The 27855-nt window shown below is 42.7% G+C and overlaps 5 protein-coding genes across 7 annotated transcripts; all 5 read right to left on the bottom strand.

The window, feature by feature from the left end:
- Window positions 1-531: 531 nt before the first annotated feature.
- LOC133915023 (inner membrane protein PPF-1, chloroplastic-like) lies at window positions 532-9753 on the bottom strand. Its single transcript, XM_062358018.1, has 12 exons — window positions 9369-9753; window positions 7658-7768; window positions 6445-6519; window positions 5811-5871; window positions 5217-5290; window positions 5013-5117; window positions 4192-4299; window positions 3521-3624; window positions 2405-2623; window positions 1365-1509; window positions 1194-1286; window positions 532-1036 (listed from the first exon to the last, which is right to left on the bottom strand). The coding sequence occupies exons 1-12, from the start codon at window positions 9672-9674 to the stop codon at window positions 944-946; spliced, it is 1494 nt and encodes a 497-aa protein (XP_062214002.1). The 5' UTR covers window positions 9675-9753; the 3' UTR covers window positions 532-943.
- A 2957-nt stretch (window positions 9754-12710) lies between these two features.
- On the bottom strand, window positions 12711-14846 carry LOC133915022 (uncharacterized). Its single transcript, XM_062358017.1, has one exon. It carries the CDS (start codon window positions 13842-13844, stop codon window positions 12936-12938), a length of 909 nt encoding a protein of 302 aa, XP_062214001.1. The 5' UTR covers window positions 13845-14846; the 3' UTR covers window positions 12711-12935.
- Window positions 14847-14998: 152 nt separating this feature from the next.
- Window positions 14999-18326, bottom strand: LOC133915020 (uncharacterized). Of its 2 annotated transcripts, none has more exons than XM_062358013.1 (10): window positions 17844-18326; window positions 17568-17727; window positions 17401-17474; window positions 16932-17091; window positions 16731-16851; window positions 16131-16212; window positions 15944-16047; window positions 15717-15795; window positions 15569-15619; window positions 14999-15436 (listed from the first exon to the last, which is right to left on the bottom strand). In XM_062358013.1, the coding sequence occupies exons 1-10, from the start codon at window positions 18309-18311 to the stop codon at window positions 15353-15355; spliced, it is 1383 nt and encodes a 460-aa protein (XP_062213997.1). In that variant the 5' UTR covers window positions 18312-18326; the 3' UTR covers window positions 14999-15352. The 2 variants fall into 2 exon arrangements, with proteins under 2 accessions (XP_062213997.1, XP_062213998.1); XM_062358014.1 differs by having other exon boundaries at window positions 17401-17462.
- A 418-nt stretch (window positions 18327-18744) lies between these two features.
- LOC133915021 (pirin-like protein) lies at window positions 18745-20742 on the bottom strand. Its single transcript, XM_062358015.1, has 6 exons — window positions 20301-20742; window positions 20173-20222; window positions 20015-20082; window positions 19836-19898; window positions 19636-19739; window positions 18745-19504 (listed from the first exon to the last, which is right to left on the bottom strand). The coding sequence occupies exons 1-6, from the start codon at window positions 20654-20656 to the stop codon at window positions 19018-19020; spliced, it is 1128 nt and encodes a 375-aa protein (XP_062213999.1). The 5' UTR covers window positions 20657-20742; the 3' UTR covers window positions 18745-19017.
- A 4144-nt stretch (window positions 20743-24886) lies between these two features.
- On the bottom strand, window positions 24887-27459 carry LOC133914053 (DNA-directed RNA polymerases II, IV and V subunit 8B-like). Of its 2 annotated transcripts, none has more exons than XM_062357211.1 (5): window positions 27327-27459; window positions 26954-27032; window positions 26016-26173; window positions 25771-25868; window positions 24887-25199 (listed from the first exon to the last, which is right to left on the bottom strand). In XM_062357211.1, the coding sequence occupies exons 2-5, from the start codon at window positions 27024-27026 to the stop codon at window positions 25088-25090; spliced, it is 441 nt and encodes a 146-aa protein (XP_062213195.1). In that variant the 5' UTR covers window positions 27027-27032; window positions 27327-27459; the 3' UTR covers window positions 24887-25087. The 2 variants fall into 2 exon arrangements, with proteins under 2 accessions (XP_062213195.1, XP_062213196.1); XM_062357212.1 differs by having other exon boundaries at window positions 27295-27448.
- Window positions 27460-27855: the final 396 nt, after the last annotated feature.

The raw sequence follows: 27855 nt of genomic DNA, 5'->3' as shown, positions 1-27855 counted from the left end.
TACGATCAAGAAAAAGAATATTAAAATTGATCTCAATTCGTGTTAATGTTCTCTAACAAAACAAATCGAGAGATAAGAAAGAGCCGTCCCCACCCCAACGTCTTGATCAGGGGCACAACCAACATTGATTAAGATCTTGTTCCATACAACGCACCAATAAAAGGAGAATGTCAGGGCTCATGGGTAAAATTGATTGTACGTAACTAACGCACACCCAACATACCAAAACTCTAAACCGATCTAAAGATTACGCTGCGATGAAACAAAGGCCACCACCGGACTGCTCCGAAGATCTCCACCAAACTCTCCCACTCACAGCCACATCTACATCACCTGCATCACGCTGAAGACAACAGCACCGAAAATCTGCACGGTTTCAAACATCATCATCACGCACAGCTACGCTACATCACACTTCTCAACCTCATCTGATGACGTCACCGAATACAGGTACACATTCACACTTCCAATGTTACGAGGTGCTTGATCCTAGAGATAGGACTATCATATTAATTAGCTAAGAATTAGACATAATAAAAAGTACACTGCTAGCAAAATATCGAGTTGAACGGTCAAAATCAGCGACGATGGAAGATATATATTTACAGCCACCTTACATTCATCCCAGCTGGAAAACATAAACGGGATGAACAAAAATCCTTTCATCTACAAGCTGCACATAATCTACAGCCTCAATTCTAAAGTTCTAAAAAGGAAAAAGAACCTAGCCCTAGAGCATGGTTTGAAACAATTTTGCCTCCTGGTGTGTGTTCCTGTAAGACTCGACTCTCCTGTAGCTGCCTAAACTAATGCTCACTAGATCACAACTTGTCTGCACGGTGAATTTAGATCAGCACGTTGAAGAAGCAGATCCGCCAGAGCCGGTGATTTTCAGTGAACATGTAAAGGCAGTGCAAAGGCTAGAGCCACCAACTTGCATTGACTATACGGCATCATTTCCATTCTCTTGGTCCGTCAATTTGTGGGCGTCCGGTGAGGCAGGTTTGCTTACTGAGGAATGATCGTCAGCTGCTTCCTGAAATCCATATACAGCCGAACAGGCATATTCAATCTTTCAGCCTTTAATCAACCAAATGAGCAAGCAGGTATGGACAAGACGTAGAACTTTGTTGTCACTTAATTCACTGGGATTTCATACTGGCAGAAACATATTGATAGCAACAGCGGCATACCTTTTCTGTGGTTCCATTCACAGTACTTTCGTTTCTACTATGGTTAAGTCCACCATTGCTCTTGGCTATGATCGATCCATTTTCATTAGATTCCTGTTAAATATTTATTAATAGTCAAAAGGACTTCAGCTGCTGAACTAAATGATATACCAAGCAACAAATGGCCTGTACCTGTTCATCTTTGTTGCCTCCAGAAGAGGCATCGGAATTTTGTTTTCCATCAAGGACAATAGATTCTGTGCTTGACTGTTCTGATTGTTTTGCTTGTCCAACAAGCTCTTTTTTCCTTGATTCTTCCTCCTTTAGTTTCCTAAATCTGAACATAAAAATGTACAACATATAACAATATAATACATTGCATCCTTTCAAGTTAAACACAACGTAATTTCTCCATTAATCCTTTAAAGGACACAATACCATATTAGACTTATGGCCCACTCGCACAACCTACTCTTCTCTTGCAATTTCCCCTTGGTGGTCCAATTGAGATATGGAAAAATCAATTTTTATCACTCACCATTTTTTATGTTCTCCCTGCCAGAAGCATCGACCTTATTTCTAGGGTTGGAATGAGGGGTATAGGTGCCAATAATAAATGAGCAAGAACTAAATTAAGCCCATATGCAAGTCTTTACCTAACCATGATGCTGCAGTGCTAAAATGTCACTAGCAGCCCATATGCACGTCTTTAAATGGATTTATGCACACATCAAGCCCTTGTATAAGACATCCCACATAGCACAATATTGACATGCATGTGCAAGGTCCAGACTATAAGATGTCATGCAGTGTTCACAGGAAGCTTAATGGATTCATACTGCAGAAACTTTACTAGTAGCAGAGCTTGCTAAACTTCCAAATGTTACAATGGAATTTCTTCAAATACCTCATTACGTTAATTCTATACTGACAATGTACAAAAGGTTTCATAAAGTCCAGGCTCCAGACTTTGATTACTTCTGTTTTCCTCTTATTTTAAGCATGACCCCTATGTCTCTAATTCAAACATTGGGTCCCTGTATCACCAAATACATTGGCTTCTGGATCTGGCCACAGTTAATGGATTTTCATTTCCTAAGATCCCAATCAAAATGTATGCCAAAGTGTTCTTTGTTTAAGGATCCTGGATCCAATAGTTTAGTGACCATGACTTTAGTGCCGAGATAGCACATGCATTCATCAGTGATCTTCCAAAGATTTCTCAACATTACCTTTCACCGCGTTGCGGGCCACTTGGTTTCAGCTCTTGGCTGGGCTGGGGTTTACCAGGTTTAGGGAGAGAGTCACTCTTAACAGCAGATTCGTACTTCCCAACATTAGTTGAGTCTTCTCTAGAAAGTTTGTCAATATATTCTTTAACAGGATTTTTCGCACCACCAAGCTTTTGAAGCCATACTTGTTGTGCAGAACTGAGGATATTATTTGCGAGCCTGCAGGAAAGCTATAATTAATGAAAACCACAGATAAATAAAAATTACAAGAAAAAGAAACAGAAAACAGGCGACGTTGGTGGGACTTTCACATAAGTGAACACAAAACTAAAACAAATACAGTTGTCTTACAAAAGAAAACTGAGTAAAATTGGCACTGTAAAGTTAAAACAAGGAAAAAAGGGTGAAAATTTGTTCTCAATTACACTATATTCCTGACAAAACTAAGACAGCAGTAAAACAAGTATATAACAGCAAGTTATTCAAGTTGAGCAATAATTTTCTTATAGTATGTCAACTTTCAATAAACAGTGACTATACTCAAACATAGATACCACCCTGTTAGTAATTAAGGCTTGTAAGCCAATCAATGGCAAAACCTATCTTTGCACTAAAGCAAATTTTAAAACTACTTTGCAGTCAAGCATCTTCTAACTTCTATGGCAATATTGATAAATATTCTGATTAAATGGAAGAACTGTATGAGTGGAGCCCAGGAGCAACCAAAATAAACATAGGGATTCTGATTAAATGAAAGAACTGCACTGGTGGAGCCTGGAAGCAATCAAAATAAACTTAGGCCTACGAGGCTGCTCATATTGGTTCAAAGATAGAACAGACTCATTTATCTTAATCTACCCCAACACTTTCAGATAATCAATTTAACTAATACAGAAAGGAAAACCTGATCAAGTTCACAAAAATCAAACAACAATAACAAAATATTGTTTTCATTAATCATACATATCACATTAAGATAGCATGTCCAGTCAATGAAGCTAGTTATGACGCAACAGCCAAAGTGGCAATGTTATGCAGCACATGGCCTGGAGATGCCATCAACAGCACTCTAGGCCATTTAAATAAATTGCAGTTCAATTTGTTAAATATGCTCACCAGTATAGACTTAGTCCAGAAGGTACGGAAAGAGCAAAATAACCAATTAGCAAAGGCATGAACTTTGTTACAGCTTGAACACCTTGCTGACTAGGATCATTGCTCTGCAAAACAATTGTATGCCAAACAACATGTTGAAAACTTGAAAAAACAGCGAAACTCCACGAGCTGCTGAAGTACATTTGCAACAGGCATCAAAGAAATTGTATACATTAGATATTTAAGCTTTCTGAATTCCCTAGTTCTTTTCCTTGAAGAGTGAAAAATTTGAAAAAATTACTACACCACGGATCTTTGAAGGGAGCTGACAAAAGCAAGCTATCTGATCTTTCATATATCTTTGCAGAATCATGTGTGCTTGAACTAAAGTTAAGCCAACCCATAAATGTTATATTGTTCTTCATTAGTGGGTCTGCTAGGCAGTATACAAGCCCCTACTTTTCATGATATAATCGTCGGTTAGGCCGCATAATCAGGACAGTTACAATGCATAAGGCACTACTAGGTGGGTGACCAAACTAATACAGGTTACTGATTTTCAGAACCATGACATATAGATAAATTTCAATTAATAACAAATTTTTCATACCAATATTGAAGGCCGAGATGAATATGCTCTTAAAATAGTAGCTTCAGTGGAATAAATATGTTCAAAACTTGGTAAAACTAACCTGTGGTGGCTGCATTATTTGAGCAGATATGTATTGTGAAATGACAAGAAGAACAGGTAGGACAAGATATGCCAGAGTGTCCGACCAGCCAAGAGGTGGATGGCCATCCTACAATGTCATCAATTATACTGGGGTCAGAAATATAAAATGGAATCCATATTCTATAAAACAGTGTCAAGCACCATTTTGAAACAGTCTTGTCCAAATAACTAATAGGTCAGCATAAAGGTGTAAAACAGCATTAACAGGCAACCACTGAAATTTCCAGGGTAACAGAATTAGATGTGCTTGCTTTACAAATTCATCATTTTAAAGCATCTACAGATTGAACACAAGCACTAAAATCATGTGAAACCTTAGCCTTTTGATTTCTACACCAGCAAATAAAACCAAATTATGAACAAGCCCATCAACCAGGCCTCAATTATGTAGTCAAGTTTCACATGCAGATGGAAATTCGCCTATCTTAAGGCAATAGAACTCGTCATTGTAGATCTCTCCAATATTTATGGAAAATGCAATTATGTTGAACACACACATGCTGTGATACTGCATCATGCATTCATGCCAAAAGGTACACGTAGGAAACTGAAACTGGGCTCATAAATTTTATTTTTAAGCAGGTAAGTACAAGAAAATTGTTATATGTAAAACTTTTCTGCTGAACAGAACAATCCTGATGAGAATAAATAATTGAGCATAGCATCACAGAGAATTCAATGCGATCCTTAACATTATAAACTAAGTCAATGGAGCTCCAATTATTTAGTTGTATTGTGCCGTTGTGTAAGTCTATGGAATATCAAGTTATTTGTACTTACCGTGAAAGGAAAAAGCCAGGATATTCCCTGCCCTGTTTGTCGAGCAGATATTGTTGTAGGACCAGCCAAAGAAGGTATCCAAAAAAAACCTTCAGTCAAAAGTCCCTTTTTTTAGAGAAGATACAAACGCATTAGGTAATATACATGTTTACTGTTCAACATAACGAAGAATGACAGAAAGAATAGATGTCTTGGCATATCCACCTCATTAGCTACATTCGAGAGAGCTCTGTATAGACCAATCCAAACCGGTATTGTCACAAGAGTAGGCAAGCATCCTATTGCAGAAAAAAAAAAGGCAAAAAGAAACTGCATGTGAATAACTAACAGAAGAATATATCCACATAAGAACATAGGGTATGTTTGGCAGAGCTCCCAGACTAGCTCCTAGAGTGGAATCAGTGGGAGCTCTATCAAACAGTAGTTTGCAGTTTTTAGCTCCCAGTGTGATTCCGTGGGAGTGATTCCTTGAAATGAATTAGATGCTATGAGCTGAAAAAACCAGTTTCTCCTGATTCACTTGCCTCACAGAATCATTACCTCCATAGAGTTTATCCCAGAGAATCATTTTCAGCCACAGAATCACTTCCCCCAGAGAATCAATTCCCACAGAGAATTTGGATTAGGAGGAGCTCTAACAAACATACCCATACTACTAAAAAGGTAAAAAGAAAAGGTAGCAATAGACAGAGATTTGAAACCCAATAACAAGATAACTCTATTGATACTGGTTATGCATTGAGCATTGAGGGGCATGCATTGATATGAAAAGCATCAAGTATGGTTATTCTGAGCTACCTGCAAGTGGGTTAACGCCAGACAGCTTGTATAAACGAGCAGTTTCGAGTTGTATCCTTTCCTGGAAGAACAAATAAAAGATTTACAAACAAAATGTGATTTCAGTTGTAGTCTAAATTCATTTATGTAATCTAAAATGCACTTTGTAAAACCATTGCAGTCTACATCCAAGTCCCAGGTGAGCTTTCATAAGCCATCCCAGAAAGGGAGCCTTTGTAAGTAAAAGAGTAGTTTATTTCAAATGGGGCCCATATGAAGTGTGCACTTTGCTCTAAGCTACCTCATGGACAAAACTACCCCTGTTAACTTGATGTCATAATGTACTTTGGAGTGAGCTAACAATACATCAAGATTCGATCACGAGGCTTTCACATAACATCTTAACAACTTCATGAGGAAAAAACTGAGTGCGATGAGAAAAATAGACCTTCCACTTGATTAGGACCTCAATTTACAGTGACGTAATTATTTTACCATTGGTAACAAAAGAATTGCAAGGTTTACCCTGTCATTGCTCCACAGTGCACATTGAAGAATCCAATGTAAGAGCATGTGCAGTGGTCCATCACAAGAACATGTGCAGCGGTCTAATATATATTATTTTCTAATAGATCAATATGTAAAACATAATCACCTGATCACCAGCATATCGTTCTTGAATGGCCTTCACTTGAGGTTGGAGCGATCTCATTGCAAGTGCAGACTCAACCTATAAGAAAACAGCAAAAAGTGTTAGTTTCAATACTGAAGACAAAATTAACAGAACTCTTAGGGCAGCACACAAGCAATGTACAGAAAATTGAAAATTTTCTCTTGCAAATGGATCTCCAATGGAAAAATATAACGTGTTCACATTTCAAGAAGTGATGCAGAACTAAAAGAATGTGATTACCGGTTGGTAATGCAAAATGATACTAAAAAAGCATATGTGCAATATCCCGACTAATACATTAATGAAAATGAACTTGGCAAACTCATCTTTTTTTTGCTTCGTTCAAACAAACTGCTGGCAACCAAAATGCTCGTTTCAAGAGTAAGGACGACAACTAGTGCCTAGGCAGGAGAGTCACCAGTGAACTTTAAGCATTACTACCCACAGTAACCAACAATTTTCCATAAAATTAGGTACATCTGGAGATATGCGCATAATTTACCGGAAGGTAAAAACATGCAATTAGAAGATTCCAGCTGACTGGTAGGATGCGTTTTTACATCATCATTTATCACTAGTAGGCCATGCTTGAATGCCGAATTTAACCCCAAAAGACCCAATCTCATTCATTGTTCTGGATCGAAGGGCAGCAAAATGTTCTCCCAAGGTGAAAACTATGTGTTTCACACTTTTCTATCCAAATAGTTCCAACATTAAAGTTTCTTTCATGAAGGCACTGGTACAAAAGATCAAGTCATGCATTAATTATTGGATCAAATGAGAAGGTCCCGCAATTAATCACCATTTTCTAGGATATGCTTGAAGCTACAGCTGGACAGAAGAAAGAAAATACTGCCACAATGCCACATAGGCAATATGCGTCATGTAATCAAGTATTGATAAATATCTCAGTATTTTTTATGAGCTGCAGATCTCAATGTTTCAGTAGTCGATGGCAAACCCTACTGTTTCCCACATAAAGTGGGGACATATTGCGATTACAATATACCTTAATGATCTGCCACAAGCCCACAATGCACAATTTTAAATAGAAGAAAACATATAAGAGTAAAATTATCATGGCTGGAAAAATCAAGCACCTTTCACCATTTTAATTTGAATAATCTATATGATAATCTATATTCAACTATATCACAATGTGTTCTGACTGTATAAACATAGCAGAGAGATTTACCTGCTTCTTTGTAAGAGGAAATGTAGCTGCCTTAACAAGAACAGTGAGGAGAATGATTGCAAAACCATATGAATAAGGAACATGGAGAGCTGATAGACCATCTTTCAGAATCTGCCAATGGAAAAAAATGTATATCACCTAAGAAGGTGTTGAAGCATGACATAAACATATAAAAAGAAGAGGGCACAAAATGAGAATAAAAAAACATAAGACACATGTACGGATTGAACGGGAACATATTATAATAATTATCAATGAGTTCACAATAAAACTAGAGAGGTCACTCATATGATCACGGTCACAAAGCCATAAACATGAGGAAAATGGGATGTAAATGACTCTCTTCATCTCCTTTCTCAACCTTCGTGAAAATTCAAATTTTTGTCATCTTCCAGATCTAACATCCTTTTCTGTATTGGGAGTTACAGCAGCAAAACAAGGTATATATGTTCTCAAAAGAGTCAAAACAAGCATGAATGGATAAGTTGAATTTCACCGATCCTTCAAGTAATTTTCCAGTGGAATAGACTATTGTAGATTTCAAAACACACTAATCAGCAACTCTTTCAATTAACTGAACACCAATTGTTGAATGTAGCAACTCTTTCAATTAACTGAACGCCAATTGTTGAATGTAGATTTCAAAACACACTAATCAGCAACTCTTTCAATTACCCTTTTCCTTTGAACCTCAACTAAGCCTTGTCCGTCGGTCCATCTTCCCTAGCAGTGCCTGTGACAACTCAACTTTACCTAATTTGCTTGAGACATGGATATCAGGGAAGCTTTTTTTTCTTGTGAAAGTTAATGAAACTGTAGTGGCAGTTGGAAGAAACTAGTTAGTTCTTATACCCCTGCAGGTCCTCAAGTACAGCAGCAATTAGACACCAGTATCAACACTGTATGTCTGCAGGAGTGCAGGTCCAATTCAGAGTTCTTCGAGTAATGATGGTAACTTGCCTTCATAGCTAAATATCTAGGTACCGGTCGATGCAATCATGATCATAACAAAAACCTTAGCTAAAGTGCTAGGCAAAAAATTAAAAAAAAAATAGTGCTAAATTTGAACTGGACTGTATACTGATAGGGCATGGCAAATATTATCCTCCCATGAAGCTATGTGAGGATATTGTTCACAAGCATGCAGACTCTCACGGTCATTGCCGGTGGCCTTCAGGCCTTGGTGTAAAATCCCATGACCCTTCAACACAACCACTGCTGCCTGAGAGTCAGCAGTACGCTGCAAAAAGTCATGCAGCAGTGCTGTGTTGAAGGGTCATTGGATTCAAAAATTTTGGTGATTCAACTATTTTTAGAGAAAATACTGATAATTGTGTTGCCTCAAGTGGGTGTTCAGAACTCCAATAAAATTCATCCCACCTGCGGCAAGAGGATACCAACGCCAATTTCAGAGCATGTTCAGAAAACACAAGGCTCCTTTACAACAGCAACACAGAAATACCTGAATTAAATTCTCCAGTAGATCGCTCTCAGCCAACACAGCAATCTAAGCAAGTAGTACTAGATTCTACTATAACTAACATTTCTACTCTGGTGTCGTAGCATTTTTAGCACAAAAAAAGGGATCACGCATCTCACGCCACACAGCTGCCCAAACTCCCAAAACAGAATATCGAAGATGCGTACACACACGGAACGGGAAGCAGCCCACGCAAACGCGGAGCCAGACGCTAGCAAGTAGGAAACCCACCTTGAGCACGGTCTCCATGGAGTTGGTGACGCCAGAGAGCCAGTCCCCGGCCTCCTTGACCTTACCGCCGCCCTCGGCAACCGCCCCCGGGCCCGCGGAGACGGCGGCGTCCGCGACGGTGTAGAGGAGCGCCTCGACACGGCCGAACAACTCGCCAACGTCGGCGAGACCGCCGCCGCCGCCAGCGAGCGCGGCGACGGGGCGGAGGCGGCGGAAGCGGGGGGCGGAGCGGGCCCGCGACGCGGGCAGGGCTAGGGCTAGGGTTTGGGGGCGGGCGAGGAGGCGGAAGTGGGAGGGCGCAGCCATTGGAGGAGGAGGCGGGCGGCGAGGCCCGACACGAGCAGGAGCAGGCGAGTGGCGACTCCAACTCCGAGTGGGCCTTTGGTACTTTATGAGCACGTGACTTATTACTCCGGTGGAGTGGAGGGTGCACCAACGTTGCGGCGTGGGTCCCACCGTTGAAGCATAGGTGGGCCGGGCCTGAATTGGGCCAGGCTCAGGTGGGCCTTGGTACTTTATGAGCACGTGACTTAAGGACCGTTTGTCCGCTCAAAAAGAATAAACTTAAAGAAACAAAATTTGTAACTTGCACAGAAAATAATATGGCTTGCTTAATTTTCATTCTTGTACTATCTAACCTGCACGGCAGGACTATCTTTAACAAAAACATAAATATTAGACGTGTTAATATTGAGTATAAAATTAAGTTTGAAGATGTAGATATATTATGAGAGCGTCGCCGAGTAAATACGTTGAAAGTGATGCCATAGTTTGATATCATATGAGATTTTTAAAAAGAGAATAAGATTATCTGCTGATTTTTCTTTAAATTTTTGTTCATTTACATAGCTGATAATGAGATTGCGAGAATGAAGAAATAGTGGATGACAAAAGTGTGTAAATTTTAGAAGTTTTATTACATAAGAGAAGAATATGAGAAGAGATTATATAGAAAACTCTTGTTTTATACAGTAAAGATTTGTTTGCTTTTTCGTTTGCTTAGCTGAAAAGAAACAAGTTGCTTGGAAGATGGAGCCGTCAGTGCGGGCACCCGCCTTGATGAGATGGGTGTCGAGGAGGGACACGATGGTGTTGAGTACGCAATTCGGGAGGCGGCTGATGAGGTCTGGCGCCTCCTCCATCGTGTCTGTGCCATCCTCCTTGCCGCCGCCGTGACTGGCCCTCCGCTTTTTGGTGTCGTCGTGGCCCATGAAGGAGGGAGGTCGGATGGATCTGAGTGTGGGATTTAACTCGTATTTTGGGGGAGGAAGAGGAAGAACCCGTGAGAGGAATGGCGAGGTGGGGACTTGGCCTAGGTCGGCCCGGCCCGGCCCAACTAAAGCGATCGCAGATGAGGGCCCCGGTAGCCCAGGAAGTGAAGTGAAGCAAGCATTAAGGCCTATTCGAGACAAGGGCGAATTGTGTAGCGTAGGGGTGAAAAAGGCTCGGAATCGGTGAAAACAAAGCTTCACTGTATTTGAAATCATATTTTTTACTAAAAGCATATTCAAATATGGATAATTCGGATATGAATATGATCATAGATAATATAAAAAATGAATATAAAATGAATATGGATCGAAAACGAATACGACCGACGAGTATTTATCAGGACACGAAAGACCATTTAAATTATTAAGAACATAACAAAAGCAAAGAACATATTTATAATATCATCTTCAATTGTGTGTAAGATCATAACAGTTATGTTCTATCTGCTAGTAATATCCTCAGCAAAAAATCGCATAACATCCAATCATAAAACCCACGGATCTCTATATACAAAAGTAGTTCCACCGTGAGAGAGAAAAAAAGAAGAGGAAACATCAGGCTTCCGATCAGAGTGATCAAGCGATCAGACGGCTAATGATGGAGCGACTCCGGAGCCCGCACAGAAGAAGCCACCGGAGGCCGGAATTCCTGCCGGGCGGTGGCGTGGCCAGGGTTATTGGTTACAGGATAATTCGGTTCGAATTGTATTTATAAATCGAGCGTGTACCGATTAAATTTAAATTTAAAATTAAAAAAAAATAACAAAATTTAATCGGTTACTATCGAGTTCCACTAAATTACTATACGGTTACTACCGCCGAGCGATTTCAGAGATAAAATGCATTTGTAAACCTTGGGCGTGGCAGTGCGACAAGAAGCAGAAGCCGCGTCCCGCGCCCTCGCCCGCTTGCGCAATGAGCTACCACCACTTGGCCACTGCCATGGACTGTGCTGGGTTGCTGGGCACGTGAGGCATTCGGATAATATCCGAACTTAGGTACTCCGGATATCCAATATCGATGTCGATTTTGTCAAAACTACTACACAGGTTTCGATGCCAATTCCAAAAAAAAAAAATCTGAAACTGCTACACTAATTTACAAGAAAATTATCCGTTTCCGATGACTCGGATTAGTTGGAAATTATCCAATCCGTTTTTACCCAAATGAAACCCAAAAGCTTGTGTTAAACCCCACACATTATGGTGGAATTATTTTACAAGTGGTCACATACTTGACTGCTGGATCTTTCTCTTGTAAAACTAAACCCAATGCAAATGAAGGTGTGGTTTTCTAAATATTGTTGTTACTCTACTAAAAAAAGTTTCATAGAATATGATTGTATGTAAATCACTGGTAATAATACAATAGACTAGCACGCAAGAGAGTAAAATAGAATACCAAGACAACTACACGCGCTACAATAATGTGCATATCTTTTGGGTCTAGACCTTTTTATAGTCCGACAGCCCTCCTCCTTTTCCTTTTAAAAACTTTTTTCCTTTGTATCTTTTTATTTTCGAAACTTTTCTAATTTTTTTTCTATTAGCTCAAGCTTAAAAAAAAACTTTTTTAAGAATAAGTTTAGAAAAAGTTTAGGTCAAAAAAATTTAAAAAAAAATAATAAGAATTTTTTTTAAAAAAAACGAAAAAATTTAGTATCGAAACACTAGTGGACCATCTCATTCGGACGTATGACTTAAGCTACTAGCACGCAACAGGATTTTTGCCTTTTACACATGTACGGGCCGGCCTAACCAGAGATATCTCTCAAGGTTCCAATTGCTGCAGAACGAGTTACGCAGTGCAGGAAACTGAACTTTTGAATTCGTGTGAAAAAACACTTGGTTTCGAATTGTCGTTTGATCGTTTCCGTTTGAAAATAAAAGGAGACAACAAGTGAGTACTAAAGAAGGATGACAAGACACACGCGACAAGTAGAAAATGCAATGGCACGATAACACCAACTAGATCGATCACGGCTGCAAAAAAAGAAAGATCGATCGCAACAAGGTGTGTGTATATATATGTGTATGTGTGTATATATACATACATACATAGATCTTATCAGTTGCACGCGGATACAAAGTTACAAACGCCGATTTTTACCAAGGAATGTACGTACGGAGCAGAGCACTATGCATGCAGTTCAAGCTGCTGCTGCTACCGAAAAAGAATCTGAAATGTCCGATCAGAAAGCAAACGCCATACTTTTCTGATTGGACGCTTGAACTGCACCTCCGAGCGAGAGGAAACAATAACAGGACTAGGACTATGTGCAACAGCAATAATTAACTTACTGCTCATGATCGTCGGTTGTAGCCTCCGATGGAGGGTGGAGAGGAGAGATGATCTCCTCATCCACGGACGGCAGGCTGGGCTCCCATGTCCTCCTCGGCGTCGCGAACATCCTCAACCCCGCGGGCACGGCGACACGCCGGTCTTTCCGCTTCTTTCCCTTTCTCTTTTTCGTCCCCTTCTTCTTGGTCCTCTCCTTTCTCTCCGGTTCTTTGCTCTGCTCCACGGCGAGACCGCGCGCCACAAGCTTCTTGAAGTGGCACTCCGACCACCGCTCATTTGCCACGTAGTACTCCCTCGCGCTGCACGCCGGCATGAAGCTACCGTCACCAGCCGCCGTCTCCTGGTCGTCCTCCGACGAAGCTGCGGCGCCGCTGCTGTAATCCTGGTCCCCCTCCGACGTCACCTCCTCGCTCCCCTCATCCTCTTCTTCCTCCTCCAGGTCAGATTCTTCGTCTGCGAAGGCGCCGATGGAGCTCTCCGGGATCTTCTGCTTGAGCTTGTCGACGGTGGTCACGGGGAGGAGCAGGAACTTCTGGCCGGGGAAGAGCGGTTCTAGCGGCCGGACCACCGCGCCGTGCGGGTTTCGGAACACGTCCGGGTGGGCCAGGCATAACCCCGGCGGGTGCTTCCGGATGACCGTGCACGCCTGGACCACCCCCGGGTACACCTCCACCACCCCGCTCTTCAGCACCACCCGCACCACCGAGTCCCTCCACGCCGCCCCCGCCTCCGCCGAGAAGGCGCTGGTCAGCTCCATCGACACGCCTCCGCTGCTCGCCGAGGCCGGGTCCTCGGGCTTCTTCTTCTTCTCCGGCTTGTCCTTGATGCGCTTCTTGCCGCGCGCGCGGCGGACGTACTTGCCGAGCGACAGCGTGGTGCAAGACGGCTGGCCGCCATGCGACATGGCACTAGCTTGCTAGAAATCAAGCGAGGCACGAGGCTGCGACGGTAAATATCTTGGCAACAACGAAGTACTAGCTAGTAGACTGACTAGCTGCAAGTGCGTGGAGAGGTGTCTCGATGCAGCGTGATCGTGTAGATATACTACTGCTCTTGGTTCTTGGGGAGGAGCTTCCTTGTTGTTTGTGTCGTCGGCGAGCGCGATCTGCCGGCGCGGGGGCTCCAGATTCTCGTGGTCATCGAGAATGGGTGGTGAGTGGAGATAGTTGTATCTTTATTAATTATAGATTAAATTTTAGGATATATAAGATGTAATTTTATTTTAGTGGCAACCGATGTTTTCATTAATAGCCAAACGTGTGGAGTGACTTTATTAATATTCAATCTTGTATTTTTAACTTTTATTAGGAGTTGTATGAGTAAGTATATGTATATGTCTACATGTTGTACTAAGTTTTATTTTTTTAAAAAGATATTCGTAATCATCAATACCATTCTTGTTTGGGCCTTTGGGAGTATCGCTCGAGGGCAGAAGGCGAAGGGCACGCGGAAATGCCACGAGCCGACGGGTTCGTTCCTAGACGTCGACGGATGGGCGCCTTGCTTCATCTAGTTCTAGGGGCGTCAAGATGCCGCCTTTTGGATAGTATCGATGCGTCCCAAGTCAGTTTGGTTCACTCTTTGGAACTCCTGGATCATGTCAGCAGGAAGCAGCTTAGTATGTGGTTTCTTTATTCGAATATTTTTTAGGGAAGTTTCTTTAATTGAATGATTAGGTTACTATCTATCTAGCCCACAGATCATAACGAAGAGAGTTCAGAGAGAAGCACTACTCTAGACAATCTTACTGCCTTCGTCAGTCTCAAGCCTCGACTCCCAACAGTCAAGATTTGATGAATAGAGTTCAGATAGTGCTTCTTCACCAGCAACTTGTTCCAAAACTAAGGACCCATTCGGATAAGGAGGGTAGACCCAAAACATCAGAATTTAGTTCGAATTTTCACTATAAATTCCAGGGGTGCCCCTCTCATCCAATCCCCCCCCCCCCCCCCCCAAGCCATAAAAACGAACCTTACAAGAGTAAATTTGCATTTTACAAGCTGCATGCTTTGCCAAGAAAGGCATATAACTTGAATAAGCAGTTAGTGAGTAGAGTAGTGACATAAACTTACGTACATTCTTATATACAGGTTGCCTCAAGGGTTCAGCCAAAGTACATACAGTACGAAATACACAGGGATCAAAAGGCAAATACTGGAAACAGCACCTTAACGAGACATTTGCTTAATGGATGCACGAAGGATGCCTAACTTGCTCATTGTACTACTGCGAGTATTTACAGGCTTACAGCTTTTGGTTGTGTAGTCTCCAACAGAGATGAAAATTCAGCAGTGTGGGAACAGTGACGAATATTTCGGGCTGTTTGCTCGTACTGTTGATTCTGTATGATGCTTTAGTTAGAAAATTGTGGAGGATAAACACACCTCTGTTCCTACTTCCTGGGTGTCAGACTCAAGGAACACGCCCTAGTACTCTTTGCACAGCCTTCTTTATGCCCTCCTGGTCTAGAGAAGTTGTCAAATACACTTCTTGGACCTACCAAGTAAAAACGACTTATGAATTTTGTACTTCTATTTAGTTGGGACTGAACAAGCCCAGGCCAAATACTTGCATAATGAAACTCCTTACAAAAGAAAGCAACATTGTATATATCAGAAGAAAACTAACCTGCCTCCCAGCTCGTGCAAGAAGCTTAAATTTGTTGTCCTTAGCTGGTACCTGGGTAACGAAATCCAACACGTTAGTACAGGTTTGTAGCTAGATCCAGCACCTGTGAGCTTCAGCTATGAAAAGTTGACATCGACTAGGATCATACGTTGGAAAGCCAAAGCTCCAAGTCTTGTGAAACAACACGTTTCTCCAATGCTTGGCGCCCAAACTGTACATCCGTTATACTGTGAAGATAATACAACTAGTTTTAAGTATGAATATTGCAGAATAACCTATATGTAGCCTGGTATAATTGGGACAGAAAAGGACTTGCTGTTGAAGTATACCACAATATTAAATACTAGATATCAATCACACAAACAGAAATCATACCCATCCTCTTGCAGTAATTCATTACATATACCATCAAGTCCTGGAAGAAGCTCAATTTCTGAAGGAGATGATGTGATATGAGCATTAGGAGATTGATCAGTGTCCTATAAGAAAAATGTTATTGCATGAGTGCTCCTTTTGGACAACAAACTCAATACACTAAGACAGTGTGTATTCAACAACTAACCAAAGGAATAACTTTGTCCAATGTTTCCAATAGAGGATCTTCCTCCAGTTGTCTGATTGATAAAGCTATCCTTGACTTCACCCTGTTTTTTGTAGGCAATGTAAGAATGCAAAGTATGTCGAATTATTTCATACAAATCTGATTCAGCAGCCCAACATTTTCCCATTCCCCTATTGATAAAAAAGGCATGTTTTTTTCAAATGAAAGAAAAAGCAATGCTTTGCTAAACAGATAACTAACTCATTCCATTCTACGAATTGTATATCTTGCGTAACTGAAAGATTGCTAATTTGAAATTGTTGAAACTTGGAATACATTTTCTCATCAGTTATCATGCCCCTAAATCCTAATGTATACCAAGTTATTTGTACAAGCCAACTGATTCTACTAACAATTTCTATGGGAAAATATATGGTGTTTCCATCATACAGTACCTCAACATTTTACACCAAAAAATTCATATGATGTCTATACTTTCATGACAAAGTATGTCATCAGAACTACTTCATGAATAACTCCACCACAGGGAGAGAACTACCTCATGAAAACACATATTAACAGTTGTGGAGCAAGCCAAGTAAAGTAGTAAAAAGTACTTACGTATCTATGTTCATCACCATGACCTTGACAGCATCACCTTCATTTAGAAAATCCTGGACATCCTGGACAAGGTCCCAAGACACCTCGGAGATATGTACAAGACCAGTAAGATGGTAAAATCCTGTAAAGTGTAGCTGTTGTCAGAAACACTACATTGAATAGTTAGCACAAAAAAATGGCAAAGGGATTGGTAATAAGTACCATCAGGAAATCGCAGGTGAACAAATGCACCATAGTGGAACACTGAGCCCACAATTCCATCAAATATATCGCCCATCTTAATTTGGGAAGAGTATGTAGACCAACTAGCATCCTTCTCAGAGAAAACAAGCTTCTTTTCTTCCTCATTCACTTCAGCCACCTGGAGTGATTAGCTTCAGCTTCTTAAGAAAATCAATTCAAGAAAACCCTCAAATCTTGAGCTCATTTCATCCAATTTCCAGAGTAATGTTATTAGGCAGAAACCATGTTAGTTTGTGACGTAGGCAGTAACGAGGAAACCAGGTTCAAGTTTCAGATAGGCTATGAGATGAGCAATGACATTAGATAGAACATATGAATCGCATTTTTGACCCATCCGTCAGTTTTCCCCCATTAGGTTACAGCAAAACTAGCAACAAATAACTGCACAATGGAAGTAGCAAAGCAAAAACAAAGAAAACCTAGTTACCTTGACTGAAATGGACGAACCTACAAGTTCCTTTGTAACATCTTGGATGGGCCTTTTGGGGTCTGCAAGCTTAACTACAATCAACCGCTAGCTCATATTTAATGGCAATTACAAAGGGTTCACAAAAGTCCGGCAAATTGTTCAAAGTCGATAAGACAAACTGCTACCTTTACACCAATGCGCGGGGCTGAGGAGAGGGTTGGGCACGAACCCCTGCAGGGAGTTGAAGCTGACGATCAGCCCGCCGCTGTTGGCCCGCAACACCGGCAGCGTGAGGATCTTCCCCCGGTCCTTGTCCGCGCGCGCAGCCTGCCAGTCCGCCGCGAACTGCAGGCAATACAACATCCTTAATTGATCATCCATGTTGGCATGTCATCGAACAGCAGCCGCACGCTCCAGAAGCAGACGACAAGGAAATACCCAGTAACGAGGACGCTACGAACCTGGGCTAGGCGCGCCTCATCGATCGGGGCAGCGGCGGCGGTGGAGGAGGAGGCGTCTCCCTGGCTGGCGGGGGCGCCGGTGCCCTCGGCAGTTGCGGCAGCGGAGAGAAGGGGCCGGTTGTGGAGGCGGGGAGGGAAGGAAACTGTTGCCGCGAGTTTCCGGATGGAAGGGGAGAAGGCCGCGAGGGAAGGCCCGGGCTTGAGGGACGCGGCCAGCATTGTGGTGGTGGTGGCGGCTGCCGTGCCGGTCGCCGCCGCCGCCGCCGGTGCTGGTGGTGATGTTGCGTTGCGGGGGAGGAATGAAACGAGTGGAGGTGGAGGGGAAGCGCGACGCGAGGGTCTGATTCGAGTGGGCTGGACTGCGCAGGGATGGATGGACGGATTCGACTGGAATTTTTGTGGAAGCAGCGTCGCGGCCGTCCATCCTCCGGCGGCCACGGGCTGAGCGCCGCGCCTTGAGGCCTGCATGGAGCTGTGACACGTGGCTATTCACTATGATGACACGTGAATGCAGTATATAGATTTCTGGTCTCGGAGAAACTTCGTTGACATGAGACAAAAATCCGACGAAACAATGTTCCTTATCCACAAGCTTGAGTTTTTTTTTTTAAACACCAGAATAGCACACGAGCACTCACACAGTATCTACTGAATATCACATATACGAAGTTTGTAAATTAATAAAATTATTATAAACATTTCACTATCGATGAATACATCATCTATCATAAAAAAAAAATCATCTAACTTATACGAAGCAAACGTAAAATTTAATTCCTGATAGATAGGGATACAAACAACTCAATTACTATACAAGGTACGGCTCGGTTCTCATCCATAGGCTTGAGGTTGGAACACGACAATATACTGCCTCAATGCACAGATGAACAAGCTACACCCGTAAAGAAACAATAGTTTATTGATACTACTAATTTGTCATCCTGCTTATTGCAATCACCATACAAATGACAAGCAAATCCTTCTAGTATATTACAGCAAGCAAAAACAATGGGAAAATAATGATCAAGATCAGAGTGTCAAGTAATGGTCTGCTCTGCTCTGTCAAGACAACAAATTCCTTTCTTTTTTTCATGTCAATTTTTCAAGAATGCAGTAGAACCGGAGGATCATATCATCATGGTGGGGTGGGGTGGGGTGGGGTGGCCTGGCTTTCTCAGGCAGAGCTGCTCCACTGCCTGGCTTTCTCAAAGCCGTTCCTGCCGTAGTAGTAATCCTCCATGGCCTGCTGGATCTCGGTGCGCGTGTTCATCACGAACGGCCCGTGCTGCACCACCGGCTCGTCCAGCGGCTGCCCGCCCACCAGCGCGAACCGCAGCGGCGCGCCGGACTTGTTCCACACGCTGAGCCCGTCGCCGGGGCCGAGCACGAGGCAGTGGTGTGCGGTGCTGGGGGCGGCCTTCTCCCGGCCGAACACGCCCTCGCCGTCGATGATGTACACGAAGGCGTTCCAGCCCTCCGGGATCGGCTGGTGCAGCTGGGAACCCGGCTGCATGGTGAAGTCCATGTACATTGTGGGGGTACGGGTGTAGACCGGCGAGCGCACGCCGAAGGCCTCGCCGGCGATGATCCTGACCTCGACGCCGTCCTTCTCGGCCCGGCTGATGTCCTTGCTCAGCAGTTCTTGGTACCGGGGCTCGATCCTGAAACCCAGCACGCAAAGTAGCAAGACAATGAGCACTTGCAAGATGCTACTGCCCCAAGACTTACACACTGCAATCCTCGTATCAATGGATCATACAGAAGTTCCTCGAAAAAAATTGCTAGTGCATACATCTTGTCCTTCGAGGAGAGATTGATCCAGAGCTGCAGGCCCTTCTGCACCCCGTCTCCCGCCGGCATCTCTGAGTGCACGATGCCGCGGCCAGCCGTCATCCACTGGAGAATTCAGACAGGATGTCAATTGGAATGAACTGCATAATGAGCGTGATCATGTCCTCCATTAGAGAGAGAGGGAGCAGAGTAGACCCGGACCTGGACATCACCCGCCTTGATGGTGCCCTTGTGGCCTGCAAAGTCCTGGTGGGTGAAGGCCCCCTGCAACCACAACACACGAACACGCGGCATTTCAGCAAACACCTCGCGGGCATCAGGTAGAGCAGCACATCATCATCGGCGTATGAACAAGCAGGGGAAGGATTAAGCAGCCGTACCTCGAGCATGTAGGTTACGGTCTCGAATCCTCTGTGGGGATGATCGGGAAATCCTGCGGGTTTGGAGACTGCAAAGAATTGAGAGAAGATCAAGAACCGCAAATCTGATCGTTTGGGGACTCAAAAAGATTGCAATTTTAGGCGGGTCGTCGTCCTACCTGAGAACTCGTCGAGCATGAGGAAAGGGTCCAGAGTCCTGAGCTCGGGCCTGCAGACCGAAGGAAAGAAATCGGAATCAGCAGGGCGCAATCGGGATCCACAGAATTGAGGGTAGATAGAAAGGCACCTGCCGATGCTCCTCCTGACGGTGGCGCCCTGTCCCTCGGGCTGCGACCCCGCGAGGAGCTTCTTCATCACCGCCCTCGGCTTCTCGAACGGCGCCGCGGCCGACATGGTAGCATCTGAAGCGGACGACGAGGCAGACATGGTGATCGGTGGGAGCAAGAAGAAGATGGTTGGAATCAGGAGTAGTGGAACGATCAGGAGTAGGAGGAGCAGAGGCTTCTGTTTGGTACTTGTTCGCTTCTGCGGTGGTGGCACGGAGAGGCGGCGGCGGATGCTGCTGTTGCCGATCCTGTCGAAGGTGGTGGTATAAATAGGGGAGGAGAGATACTGCCTCAGCCTCATCATCGCCGTCGTCATTGCAGGCTCAGAGCAGAGCAGAGCACGCGGCGGCCGTGGCTGGCTCCTTCCGGAATCGCGGGGTTGGACGGGTGGGTGGACCGTGGACGCGGATGGGACGTCATGCTTGCGCACGCGGGGCGTCATGCATCATCGCTGGCGTATGCCTACCGTCAGCGTCAAATGTTAAATATCTCATGACAGATTTTAATGGATAATCTGTCAAATTTCTAACCTTCTATTTTGTATCGAGATTTGTCTTTCACCTCTAACAAACTTTGGCAAAGTTAGGATTTTAAATTAGAGTTAGAGTTTGAGGTTGTGGGATTTATACACCTTCGACTCTAAAAGATGCTTGGGAGCTTGTTGGTCTAGCGGTGGTGGCGAGCGGTAGGCAGAACAGTGAGGCGGCGGGGGTGGTGGATGGCGGTTGGGCCACGATGGTGATGGGGGCATAGAGGTTGGAGTGGTTAGCGTTGGCGGCGACGGTGATGACGCTGCTGGAGCCAGTCAGGTGGTGGCGGAGGTGGGGGAGCTCAGATCCGACGAAGGAGCGGCGGAGGGTGTCAGAAGAGGGGCGATGCAGGCGGGTAGGCCGCACTGGCGTCAGGGACGACGCCAACGAGACGACATGGTGGCAGCACGCATGCCGAGTCAGGAGTGACGGTGGGAATCGGGTTGGGAGAGATAGAGTGAGGTGGGGGTTATATATATATATATATATAGGACACCTATTCTATACTCCTAGGAGTATGTACTCCCACATGCAATATACCACCTAAACAAACACTTTATACTCTTTTATCATTTTTAGTATACTCTAATACTAATTCTAAGATACTCTAATATGAGTTGTATGAAAAAAAATTCAATGTTAGCCTTTCATTTTTGCTATATACTCTTTTTTATACATAAAAGAAGTATATACGCAAATTAAGATAAAAATCATGGAATTTCATAAAAATTTTCATGGGATTTGTATTGTAGTATCTTATAATTACTAATGAAGTATATTTAAAGTGATAAAGAAGTATAACTCATGTATAAAAGTGGTATATGAGAGATGGGAGTACATACATCCAGGAGTATATATATATATATATATATAGGAAAACTAGTATGTACTCCTGGGTGTTTGTTTAGGTGGTATATTGCATGTGGGAGTACATACTCCTAGGAGTATAGAATAAGTGTCATATATATATATATATATATATATATATATATATATATATATATATAATAATAATAATAATAATAATAATAATAAATAAATCTATCATCAGATAACTAGACACTCCCATTTTATAATTCTCCTACCATGGCACATCCGGACCATTTCCATTGTTAATCCGAATTGATTAAATAGTCATAGTATAAAATTAAATCTCTTTTTTTTATAAAAATATATTTAATCTTTAATTATTTGTATTCTATATTTTTTTAGAGGGTTATATATTGAATTGATAACACGCGTGCAGTGGCTAGATTCACAAACACACCACATTTTCCTAGTTATTTCCCGCAACTTCTCGACATAAGATCCAAAGTCATATTTCAATCGCAAATCAATCGATTCATTCGATCCTAAAACAGTCCTTACTCCTCACAGTTTAGGTTTTTTTTGTCTGTTTCTACTTTGGATTAGATCTTAGATAGTTTATCAACCAATGAAGTAACATTGCAACCATAACGATTAGACAACTGCAGGGCTATTCGACTCCCACAACTCATCTGTCGTTCTCATGTATAACGAGTACTTTGCGGCCACCAAGCAGGAAGCAATGAGAAGCTCATTTTTCAACCAAAAAAACATCACTGCTTTCGAAAGAACTATCAAATCGCACGCTACAAGGAAGATAAACGATAGCTTGTAAAAAAACCAAAGAATTGAACAAAATTGAAGAGAAAAAACGCTATGCTTTCCTCCTATCTTCCAGTCCTCTCCCCACTGCGGCTGGAGCTGGTGCAGGAGACGCAGGCCCTGCTGCTGATGTCCTGGGCACGCGCAGGGCGGCGGCCGTTGCCACCACGCTCCGAGTAGCCGCGCTGCCTGCTGTACCCGCCATTGCCCCGGCCACTGTACCCACCATTGCCAGCGAGCTCTTGGTATCTGCCGTTGTGCCCGCCCGGTTGGTAGCCAGCATTGCCAGCGCGCTCTTGGTACACGCCATTGCCGTGCTCGTCCTGCTGGTATCCACCGTTGCCACTGCCATTGTACCCGCCCTGCTGGTATCCAGCTTCACGGCAGCTTAGGACTTCCACAGCGTGTACTTGGAGTGAAGCTTGTGGATGAGACGACGGTCTAAGCATCGCTTCATACGCTGTAGGTAGCGACCGAATAGAACTAGGGAAAACAAGAAAGTGTCGATTTTTTTATTCGTTTTATGGAGCCCACCAATGAAGCCACTCACTGCAAGTTTGCAACGAGTGATGCTTCATTCTAACTGAAGCTTCATTTTTTTTTTAAGCGTTCCATCAACGCTGTGGACGGCCTTAGAGTAGCCACCCGTTGGAGCACCATCCCCGTGGCCAGAGTAGCCACCCCTTGGAGCACCATTGTTCTTGTTTCCAGCTTAATTCTGGACTGGGCTGTGTTGATGACCAAAATTGAAGAATTTCAGAGTAATACAACGCAGTGTTTTTTTATTTTTTTAAATATGTCGTCTGGACAACTTAAAAAATATCTTTTATTAAAAGTACGGCATCTTTATGTCATCCATCTAACGAACGACAATAATCTAAATATGTAATATTTTAAAATAAATATGTATTTTTATAAATATAAAAATAAAGAAACCTCTCATCGACAACTAGATCATCCTGCTCAATCTCCTCGTCCTTTCGATCCATACGACCGACACGGCCAGATACCTCAAACCTCTGTACGGAGAGACGCAGCCGGCGGTGGCCGAAGTTGGTGTCGAGCACCATAGCCTCAATCCCCGGGCTTTAGGGACGGCCCTGGATCTTTACTGTCGTAATGTAACGAAGTTCCCATTCTGCTATCTATACCCGGGCACTTTCCAGATCGGTAATGCTTTGTCTACTTAAGTAGAAATGCTACTAAAAACTAACGTATCAGTGAAAAATACTCCGTGCTCTGTGAATCAAAGGAACCCAATGCGCTGCTGAATTAAATTATGACTGTCACATCAGTCGTACATAAAGCTCACGTAAATGCGTAGATGTAGCACTGCTCTCTTCAGATCAACAAGGGAACAAGCAAACGACAAGCTGCACACAACAAAACTACCAATGATATTGCTCCTCTGACTCGCGTCTTCAGAGATTCCAATCTGAAAACATCAATCTATTGTCAAGTTGCCATCTCGCCTAGTATTAAACTAGGCATCACGTTTCACTCAGATCAGGAACAAGAACAAGTCCATTTGACTCATGATTGGATGATCGATGAATGTTCAGCAAGGTTGCCTGAATCAATGCAGGGAACTGCTAGCATGGCAACTGACTTAAACTAGTACTTACATTACCATAGACTCATAGATACTGAAACCGAAGATTAGAGGGGTTCGGCATCTCAAAAAGAAATCAAACAGGGAACGTGAACAAAAAGAAGAACGACAAGATACTGAAACTCTGAAAGAAATCTACCAGCTACCCAACTTGCAGCTTATGAATTCAGCCTTCATGGATAAGAGCGAGAAAAGAGGAGGCACGCCAATCTCACGGCACTAAACAATCTACAAAGCAACCTTTTCTCCCCAAAAAACTGATGGACAAACCTTCTTTTCAGTACATGGGAAGATCATAAAAAGATGCCTTTTTTTTATTAGACTCAGGTTCAGAACATATCTGATTCATCAGCTTCAAAAACAACCTAAGTGCAACGACCTAGTGTACTGGTACTAACATAAATCAGCAGGCCCGAAGTTCAAAAGTGTGAGAAAAAATCAGAAAAATCTACTGTACATTGCCGCACCTACTTGTGGCAAAGTGTGGCAAGGTATATTTTGTGTCAACCAAATCGGTTGCCACAACTCACGCAAGATTTGGCTAGAATATGTGTTCCATGCTAAAACAACAAGAGTTATGGCAGCTGATTATCTATGTCCTAACTATATTCATTCATCTTTGTGAAATCACATCATAGTCACCTGATGATTCTGTAGAACAGCAGAGCACAAAAGCAAGAAATGATTTAGGGGGATGGAAGTTCCAGCATAGATCCATATATTAAGAAAATCATGGATCTCATTTAGCGCGTAATAAGCTTTTGGACAAGAAACGGGAACTACGAAGATAACATCATGCTGAAGTAAACAGTATACACTACCAGTTCAAAAAGGTCCATTATCAAGCATGAGTAAGGGGTTAAGGACAGGCACCAAGGATGAAAATTAAGGTCACTCATAGAGTCATAGGTTACAGCCTTCAAGTGAATGACCAACACCCTAGAATATTAGGTAGTTCGCACATGCTTTAGTAGTTCTACACCTTGCGCATAAGTAGAAAAAGCCTCTGATCGAGCTCAAAGCTAGCAGCATTGGAAGGATCGCCCTTGAGCATCATTAGGAGACCACCAAATGATGCATAAATATCCCTGAAAGGAAAAGAAAAGTACTGCATGAGAAACATAGCTAATTTAAAAACTGCATATAAATAAGAAGAGCTGGAGTTTACATTAATTTAAACAAACAAATTAAAGTAATTTGCTCCCTTCTTTTCGACACAAGAACATATTGATTTGGAAGGAATTTTCCATACTACATACAAGTAATAGCTATATGCCTACATTTTCTTTAGGACCATGAAAAACATATGGGACAATTGCAAAGAAACCACTACTCCTGGTGTTATTGCAAGCTTGTCACTAGAAAATTGCAAAAATACCATTAAAACCGTCATTCGAGTGGCATCCTTGCAAAAAAAAAACCCAGGGAGGTATTTGCAAATGCCCCAAAACATATAGCTAGTCATGTATACTGCAAGAGAATTTGTGAGTTGCCATTTATACTGCAAGAGCGTTATGCTAGGACCAAAACCTCAATAAATAATATGTAGGAGGAAGCAACAAGTGAACAAAATACTAATATGCTAACAGAATAAGTTTGTACCAAAAAGTGCAAACCTATACATCAATTCATTAACTTTCAGATCGAGGAAAACCATACACTTTAGCATTTTGACCAGAGGAGGTGTCTTCTGAGATTTTGTAAAGCTTCCCATGCATGACATACTCAAACTTGTCTGCCAGAGTTTGTCTGCCAGCCTGAAGTGAAAAAGAGAAAATTTAGTGTTCATTTTCCAAGGAGTTATATCTACATGCCTCATCAGATCAGATGCAAATTCATGAGGACAATATCATAAAAGGTCACGTTGTATGATGCAAATTTCATAGAATGGCAAGGTCAATCACCTGTGTGAAGTATCCAGTATCTGGAGTGCCATCCAAATTAAGAGTAGGAGCTAAAACCATGGTAAATTTGTCGCCAACATGCATAGGATAAACGTCTGTGGCGACATCTAACTGCATGTGCATATCAAACTGCTCGCTGCGAGCTTCAATACGAGAAACTGTACATATACAAGAGGAGTACAACAGAACAAGAGGTCATATTAGAACAGGGCTAAGCAAGTGAGCATAGTAATTTAAACGGTACTAACGGAAAGAATATCTAAATCACATTCAGGAGAAAAGTTACCAAACTATAAGCTAGTTATAGTACCTATTGAAACATATATACATGCATAGATGAATGATACAGCAAAACATTTGAAAATAAGAACATTCATATAACTGTCAACAGTTGCATGCATATTATTTCAATACAGAAGGGAGCTTTAATGTTTAATTGTATATCCTAGAAGAACAGCCCCTTGAGATAGCAGAAAGCAAGAAAAACTCAGTATGAAAACAGTATTAAGGCATTGTTTCAGTCAACTGGTGAAAAAGAATGTATAATCATTGGAAGAAGATGCTTAAAATCTGACATCATGGATCGCAGTGTTGAAATTAGGAAGGTGATGATTCATTCCAACTCCAATTACACAAAGAGAACAGGGTGCAACAAAATAACCGGAAAACAACTTACAGGTATCAAAGGAAATGATCCGCACTCTCATTTCTACTGTAATTTCATTGCTTATATGTTTAGATGACACCACAGAATTGTCTGTAAAATCTCCCCCCCCCCCCGCCCCTCTAACAGAACCGTGAAGCGTGAACATTGAAGGAACGAAGTCCCACTATAACATGAGCAACACTGATACGAGCAATGCAAACTAAACTAAAGAAACAGCAGGTACATATATATTTAACGATATAACATAGTGATAAAAATAGTCAGAAATTACCTTTGTCAAACTTTTTACCATCAGGATTGAGCCTGATGACGATGAAGACGTCCTCAAAGAGATACTCAGTCATTTTTCCCTGCCCAAGAAGAAGAAGAACTGGTTTAAAACCCCCACAATATATTCTACAGCATCCAGCAAACTAGGCCGCGCACAAAAATTACGCAACTAAGACGCAAAGGCAAACTCCGAGCTACCAAACACACACCAAAACCTCTATAGAAACGGCAGAAATGATTGAATCACTCCCAAAAAAAAAACAGACAGCCTTGAGCCCCCTGCCTCGCAACCCGCACCCTCAACTGAAAGCAGTGAAGGTTGCAGGGAACGGCTCGATGGACCTGTAGCAGCGGAGCGTCAGAATCGAGCTAACCGGAGAGGGGCGGGAGGCCGAGCACGGAGAGAGCGCGGTGGTGGGCGACCGGCGAGGCGAGGCGAGGCGAGGCGAGGGTACACTTGCTGCTGCGGCCCTAGGGCATGCGGGCTGCGGCGCGGCGGCGAGCGCGGAGGGGGAGAGCTGTGTGGCTTGGGCGCTTTTCGGCCGCGCGGCCCACATAAGTTGGCGTGTCGCAGCCCAATGGCCTAAGTTTGCGTCGTGTTTCAGAGTCCAGCCCATTACCCTTTCAGTTTGGAAACTCAGGGCCCGTTTGGTTCATAACTAATTTTTCTATATATTGCTTTATAAGGTTCGCATTGTCATATTTTTATGTTAAGAAAATTGACTAATTAATTTTAGATAAATTTTGATAAAATGTTGTATCTATAACAAATAGCCTGAGAGGCTAAAAAGTTAGACACACTAGAATGATAACAGCAACCAAACACTACCTAATAAAACTAAAATGTCTGTAGACGTAACAAATATAATTACAATCTAAATATACGCTTACTTCAGTGTATTA

This window comes from Phragmites australis, chromosome 4 (genome assembly GCF_958298935.1).
Source record: "Phragmites australis chromosome 4, lpPhrAust1.1, whole genome shotgun sequence".
NCBI lineage: Eukaryota > Viridiplantae > Streptophyta > Magnoliopsida > Poales > Poaceae > Phragmites > Phragmites australis.
The sequence above is the reverse complement of the archived record's forward strand: the minus strand, read 5'-3'. Positions and strand labels throughout refer to the sequence as shown.